We start from the raw sequence: 7,855 nt of genomic DNA, 5'->3' as shown, positions 1-7,855 counted from the left end.
TTTTGCTTGTAGCACTCGCTGTCCGCCGCAAGGGTAATGCCGATAGGGATCATTCCGGCGATAACGCATACTGCTTTCTACGAGATGGGTCGCTATGCACTCATGACTCGCATGGCCATGAGCCGAACATACTGCTCAGTTCCCTTTAGTTCTGCTTGGCTTCCAGCGCTGCAATCCAGGCTGGACCTCCATACCTCAGTATCGACAGCGACACACTGGCCAGAAAACGCCTCTTGCTACTGCTGGGATCAGCGTTGTTCGGCATGATTCTAGCTATCGCGTTGATAGCCTTCGAAGCCATATTCGACGTGGCTGTTGAAGTTGAGCCGGTCATCGATCATCACTCCTAGGTATTTCAAAACGCGCTTCGAGGCTATGGCGTGCTCCCCGACGGTGATTAACGCCCACTGCACCGCTTTACAGTTACTGATCAATAGCACTTCCGTTTTGTGGTGGGCTATCTGCAGCTGCACTCCTTGCATCCAGTTACCCATCATGTCGATCGCCTCGGTCGCCAACACTTCCACCTCTTCCAGCGTCTCGCCTGTTACCGTCAAGCCAACGTCGTCCGCAAAACCAACGATCTCAAGTCCTTTGGGTAGCTTCAGCGTTAGCACGCCGATGTACATCCCGGTCCAAAGCGTTGGACCAAGGATGGAGCCTTGTGAAACTCCCGCTGTGATCCTAATCGATCTCTGTCCCATATCTGTCGATTTACTCACATCTTAAAAAGCCGAAATGTCTCCAGAACCAAATATTACAATACATTCAATCCCCCGAGATCTGACCAGATTTACGATGCTGCAGGATCTTTATAAAATGTCAGTACACTTGAGAGCATAGCTGGCTTTTGATTGCCCAAAATTGTGGCCAAACGACCGGATTTAAGTGCCCTACGGTAAATATTTAATGCAAAAAAGAAACGGTATCACATCGAATTAATCAAAACAACTATTATGCCGACAGCAAATTAAACGAACCTATTTGCCGGTCTTGAGTCTAGAGCAAGGTGGCTTCAACTCGCTTCGCTATTAAAAATCATTAGATGTTATAATGAAAGTGTGTTCTTAAAAGTTAGAGGAATGTAAAGTATGTGTTTGCTACATAAAGCCTGTCAATTTCGTTATAAAATAGTCACAATCAGCGATTTTATGATTAGCGACTGAGTGAACGCTCACAGTTCAGAAACTCGTTGACTCACGAAATTGACAGATTTTATGTCAACATATGTTGTAACTAACAAGTACGAAAACATCATTCTAGCATCCAATGATTCCATAATTTAGAAAAACATTTTTCACAGCGAAATGAGTGGATGCAACCCTGGTCTAGAGCAAGCTCACATTCCTCCTATCAAACTAATCGATTCAATCCAATGCTGCTCATCACTATTGTTATTTATACAACCTTATCGCCGGACACGTGAGATATAAATAAAAGCATCATCCAACTGCCAGTAAGCGCTGGTTGCCCTGGGTTGAATGCCGTTGGCAGTGTCTTCCTCGTCGCTTATCAGTTATTAGAAGTCGAGCCAACCGGCAGGATGGGCAAGCTACTGTGGTAAGTCGTTGCTGGGGATTTAGAATTAAGATCAATAATTTAGTTTTCGTACATTTTAAGGATTGCATTGTTGGGACTATTGAACGGTGCTGTAATCGGCGATCATCTATCTATCTGCCAGCATCGTATCAACGTGAAGGAAGGCTTCTACGTGTACGATACGGATTGCAGCAACTACGATGATCAGGCCCTGGCAAAGGCCAACTTCAACGAAGATCGCGAACTTTGGATCCGGAACGGAACGATTGAAAACATTCAGCTGCTGTTGAACGGAAGCTTGTATAATATAACCCACTTGAAGATTACGAACTTTGCTGAAGAAGGAAGTACTCCAATTGCGGTGTTTCCGATTGATTCGATGCGTTTTTCGATTCTGGATTTGTCGAACAATGGAATAGAGCGATTGGAGATCAAAGAAGATGACTATCGTTTGACTCATTTGGATGTTCGAAAAAACAATCTGACGGAGATTGGAAACGTGAGACACCTAATCAAGCTGGAATCTTTAAAGGCAGATAACAATGCCATTGAAAATGTATCTTTGGATGATTTCAAAAGCTTGTGGGATTTGTTGGTGCTTTCATTAGCCAGCAACAGAATAACGAGTATAACAGCGACGGAAGAGGTTGCTTTACTGAAGTTACGATCTATTGATATCTCAAATAACCAACTCACCACTTTGGATGTGTCGTTGTGGAAATTTCCTCAAGTGAGTACCTTCTACATGCACGATAATTCTTTGACCAGAATCGATGGACTTCGAGGGAAGTTTTCCAGAACGTGGGACATCTCTCTGGGAGGTCGAAACAATTGGGACTGTGCATGGTACGATAGGCTGCTTGAGTTCCTGAAGCAAGATCGTCAATTTGCCATGCAAATGTTCGGTGACAAGCCTGTCTGTCCGGATCAAACGAGAATGGACGGTTTCATTTGCTGCAAAAATTCCACCAATGTCATTAGCAACTAGTATAGTACATCACCGTCATTCAATAAAATTATACTCCTCGCTGAAAGATAGGTTATTGAGTCTATAAATAATCACTTTCCTCCTCAATCAACTATGGCGGTCGAATGGCGGCTATAAATAGAAACCTATAGCGTCTTCTCTTACACGTTCAAATTATCATGATAATTATGGCCCATTACATTGTCTACTTGCTGGTGTTTGCCCTTGTCAGATCGAATGCAATCGTCTGTGGGTTGGAGTTTCCAAGCGACGCGTCGCTTCCCGATGATAGACTATAATCATTTCGCTGTAATTGCTCATCGGCCAGCAACCAGCTCTGATGGAACGACCATAAGCACACGCGGTCATCTGGCAAGTGGGTCATAAATTATTAACAAGAACCTGAAGCTGGGGTACGGTTTCACCAAGTAATTATGTGACAAAGTTTACGCGTTAATTTGCGTAAGCTAGTGGATTTCAGTCTTTTGGACTTTATTGAATTATGACCGGTGGTCATCTTCTCTGAAAATCATTCCAACAGTTCTTCAATAGCTTTTGTATCACAACAAAGCAAATAATGCAAATTTTTGAATTCTTTCTACACTTTTCATGATCACCGGTAGTCAATCTTTTGTCTTTTTGCCAACTCTCTTTGAACTCAAAAATCGAGTGGAAATGAACTTACGGAATAGTTGAGTAAATGTCTTCTACATAAAATCATGTCTTGTTTGCTTTCTTGAGTATCACCTATAGCACCATCTTGTACCCGTGCTATGCAGTGTGGTTTCCGATGGTCTTATCTTCCGTCGTCCACCATCACCGCCCAGCATCGGTTGTGGCCGTTCACTGTGCAGACAATGTGCGATATTGCTAACTTTTAGGGGTGCTGCATGGTGGCCGCTCAGAAGAAATTGAATCTGACTCCAAGGGGTCCACAACTGATTTTATTTCATTTACAAATGAGTAACAACAATTACCTTAATAAATATTGAATAGATTTGGATTAATGTTGCTGCACTGGATGCTGATCGTTCGGAAATACGATGACAGCCTTGTGATGGAAACTACCTAAAATATGCATAAGTTTTATCACATATGATAGAATATTAAGAAACAGGATTGATTGATCATTTCGAAGCAAGAGCTGACACAGCCATTCAGATCAATATTTAATTACAAGATTGTTAGTAAACAATTGATAATACAATTTCATCAGTTTTAAATACATACTAAATACCTCAGTGATCAAATTAACCCCGCTGGTCAATCTTACGGTAGGAAAGGTAGGAAAGCTTTCGCACCCATTTTAGAGGCGATGAACCTGCAAACGAATGAAAGTTCGATCACCGACGAATCGTCGGTTTGCTTAAAGTGACAAGTTAGCATGCACGTCCTGTCCTGAAAAAGTATTCTACAGTCATCGTTCGGCGTGTAGGCATTGATCAACCCATCCGAAGCCAGTGCCTTAATGTGATGGCCCGGTAAGAGCCAGCATCAATCTCTGCAATTATAATTGCATAGTAACCATAAGGAAAAGTTATTTTACTAATAGTTTTTTTTTATGATTCGTGATCATAAGGCGGTGCCCAAATGTAACTCTTATCAGCTTAACCTTGGTCATCCATTTGAGTTGGATTCCCGTCTGTAATAATCCTGCTACAGTAAATGCGGTGAACTATACAAATTCCCCAAATGTGCTAGCTGTGAGACATCACTTTACCCTTCCCTAACCCCGTGCCACCTATTGACCCCTTTGTTATCATGTCCATTCGACCTTTTGTACCTTCGAAGTTTTGTCCTTTCGACCTTTTGTGATTCGACATTTTGTCATTCGACGTTTTGTCTTTCGACCATTTGTCGTACAATCACTCAAAAGATGCTCAACAGAGCTTTGCTCTCCGCTTTCAAAGCTGGTCAATATTTCATTAAATACAACAAGGTGAATTTCCTTCTCGTTGGAAATCCTCGTCCAATACTGATAAACATCATGTCTTCCACGCTCAACCTAGCTGAAAATGAAGACAACCTAAACAAATAGACCAACTACCTGCATAAATTTGAATTTTGACACAACAACATTCTCTTGATCGAGGCAACCTCTGAGTATCGAAGTCAACATTTCGACAGTGAGCATTCATAAGGGCCAATACCGCAAATGTAATCAAACTGAATTTTTACTACTACACTGTTGTGTGACAAAAATGCTCCATTGTAGTACCGAAATTTCTTAAAAATATGTTACTATCAAATTTATTTTTAAGGAAAACAAAATGGCGAATGCTTTATTTATACTGTGATCAGTTTTCTTGAATACGCCCTTTTTCCTCTTGTGTATCGCCGGGGTGAAACTGTCATTTTGCAAGTGCGCATGGTGAATGTTTTTTTTTTCATCTTGTGTGGCTACAAAAACTTGTGATAAACTGTAAATTAAACAGTTTTGTTGTTTATATTCCAATATCATTTTCCAAAACGATATGGCGTTCTAAAATATGGATTTTTCAAAAATTCAGATGCTTTTAAGTAAGTTAAATAAAATATGATTGGTTCTGATACTGAATACTAAATAAAAACCACATTAAATAAATTTTATCGCTACAGATGCATCTGAACTCATTTTCCATATTCTGATACGGTTCCATATGCTGATGCATCTTTTAGCAACATCCATACTTCTACACCAAAAAGTTTGAAGCTCCAAAATCGGGAACCCATACATGGATGGTCTTTCTGTAGGCAAAACAGCTGCACCATCACTAGAAAGATCGCGAGGTTTTATCGATTCACCTCCTCTGAACCGTTCGTGCACCGCACATAACACACCTCCAGGTAAATTTTGACAAAAAAATCATTGTATATTTTATTGATTACAATTAACATTGTAGGGTGCTCGCCTCGGTGTTTGCACTGAATCACCAGGTGCCCTTGTCAATTTCGATTCACATTACGAATCGTTAACAAAAGTCGAAACGGAAGCCGAAAGACGAAGGATTGAAATTGAAAATGAAAGACAATGGGTAGTTTCATTCAAGCGACCTTCGCATCCAACGACCTGTTCCGCGCAGATGGGCTGATGAAATCGTCAGCCCATATGCGCGGAACAGGTCGTTGGAGGACGAAGCGTTGATGCGGAAGCTTTGCAGCAGTCACGTGATAACATCAGCCTCGATTCAAGGTACACATCCTACGCTGAGTTCAATAAAAAGAGCCAAATAACTGGAATGTCACGTGATCATATCGGTTCCGGTCAACGATACAGAATGTATGCTCAATCGGGCAGACAGAGGGAGATAGCTGAAATGTCGCAGTATTTCTTTGGCCCCGATCCGATAAACAGATTGCTCGGTGAGCTTCATTGACAAGAAGTAGCCATTGAAACGCTACGTGATTTCATCGGTACCGATTTGGGGAATCGGCCAACGACTGCACTCGATAGGCAGCGGGAGTTCAAAGAAACTTCGTGTACCTTCATCGAAACACATTGAAACACCCCGATATTGGGCTGATTTTATCGCAGCAATTAGCAAAAAAAATCTCATTCACTTTCACAGAATTGCAGCAGTGCGATTTTTTGGCACTAAAAAATCTTGAAAATGTTTACAAACGGACTAAAAAAACTGCGACGGTGACATAGTTCGATTCCACGAAACTGCTGTATTTAAGTACACAACGGATAATCCCGGTATCGTATATTACATGTACAGTACTTGTTCGCTAACTGGGCCAAAAGCGTAGTCCGGTTAGCGAATTCCACTCGCTAACTGAGCTGGCTTGTCAAACGTCAAAAACACTGAGGGGAGCTGCAATGGATTGTTTGATCGACGTTAAAAAAAAATCATGTGCATTGAATTGATACAGTGTACAGTTTGTCATTGATATTTTCACAGCATTCAATTTAGCTAGTTTAGAAAGTCTTAATGCTTTTGCTCATAACGCTTTTAAGTCGTGATTTCAGTGTGAAATGAAAATAATTTCAAATTTAGTTACATTAGCACTTTATATTCCATTTGAGTACCCCTCACCAATCATGACAACTAAATGTCAAATTAAATGTGACATCTATTTTTAACGTTTAACTGCGTTTTAACGTTATTCGTTTTTTTCCGTTCGGTATACCTGTAATATTGTACTGGTTGTTAGTGGAAAGTGCAGTTCGTTGCGATAATCGTCTAATTAGATCATATTTTGTGTTGTGAAAACAGTGAAAAAGTTATCCAATCAGACATATGGTAGTGTATACTGTCTAGCATTGGGCGATCTTGAGAATCCAATTCCTCTTTGCGTATTAGAGCATCTCCACCGCTGTTTCTAAATCACTTTTGGAAACTGAGTCAGCATGACTTCCGCCTGTGACCAATGCGCTAAACCAGTTAAAGGCGATGAAGAATCCGTCTCCTGCATGGCTTTTTTGCGACAGGATGATTCACCTAAAGTGCGGGTGCAGTTTCGAACGCCTTTGGATACGGTTGTGTTTTAAGTTTGTTCTCTGTTTTGTGCGTGCGTTCGCTCTTATAGTTTTCGGCTGCAATTGCCGGATTATCGCTGGTGCTCTGCCTCCTGGACGTTTATACTTCCCGCTTTCCGGGAAGTTTTAGAATAGAGAAAGAAAACGTGATTCAACATGTTTGCAAGCATCAGAAGAGATGTCGCGATCTGCGTTGTTTGATTTTCTCCCGGACCAGAAATTAGTGGCATCGCGAGTGATAATTTTTAATTTCAGTTTATTTACGCTCGGCACAATCGGTGTTGATGTTGGCTCGCTTGTAACTTTTTTTGTTGTGTTTTCGAAAGAAATTGATCGAAAGTGTACCAAAAGTGCTTCTGAATGTGTTTCGCAGTTGGGAGTGGTGAAATTCGTGAATTCGCGGTTTATGTTCAGTGAAAATTCCGTATCAGAAAATCGCTCTCCAAGTTCCTTTTTGACGTAGGACTACGTCTTTCGGGAAGATGGGGGTATAATTTATGAAAAGCGAAAAATGAAATTATGAAAGATTTTGAACGTTAATAACTTAGCTGCCCCTGGACCAATTTCAATTATTTTATCACCAATCGATCAGAAACATTTCTACGCATCGACAATGCTCTTGACTGTTGATTTTCAAATTGAAACTATTGAAAAAGTGGTATATGTCAAACATTGTCCAAAACCGTCGAAATAACTAACAAATCCACCATTTACGTACATGCATGTGCTGCTTCCCCAACACAGTCATCAGAGAATGGTTCCTAGATGAAACAAGTCAAAGTGACATTCGCCTCCGATCTTCGGGTGTGTACGAATAGGGAGGATACAATTGCGGAACATTTTGTTGTCAATTCAGAACCACACGCCCGCAACGACCACACAAAATG

General features: G+C 41.1%; 1 protein-coding gene across 1 annotated transcript; it reads left to right on the top strand.

Moving 5' to 3' along the window:
- Nucleotides 1-1,543: 1,543 nt before the first annotated feature.
- LOC135709013 (asporin-like) lies at nt 1,544-2,562 on the top strand. The gene is made up of 2 exons (XM_065231214.1): nt 1,544-1,560; nt 1,621-2,562. The coding sequence occupies exons 1-2, from the start codon at nt 1,544-1,546 to the stop codon at nt 2,525-2,527; spliced, it is 924 nt and encodes a 307-aa protein (XP_065087286.1). The 3' UTR covers nt 2,528-2,562.
- Nucleotides 2,563-7,855: the final 5,293 nt, after the last annotated feature.

This window comes from Ochlerotatus camptorhynchus, unplaced genomic scaffold, assembly GCF_037179485.1.
Source record: "Ochlerotatus camptorhynchus isolate MF236.1 unplaced genomic scaffold, CSIRO-AGI_Acam_v1.1 ptg000345l, whole genome shotgun sequence".
In the NCBI taxonomy this organism is placed as follows: Eukaryota; Metazoa; Arthropoda; class Insecta; order Diptera; family Culicidae; genus Ochlerotatus; species Ochlerotatus camptorhynchus.
Note: the sequence above shows the minus strand (reverse complement) of the source record. Positions and strands in the feature narration are given on the sequence as shown.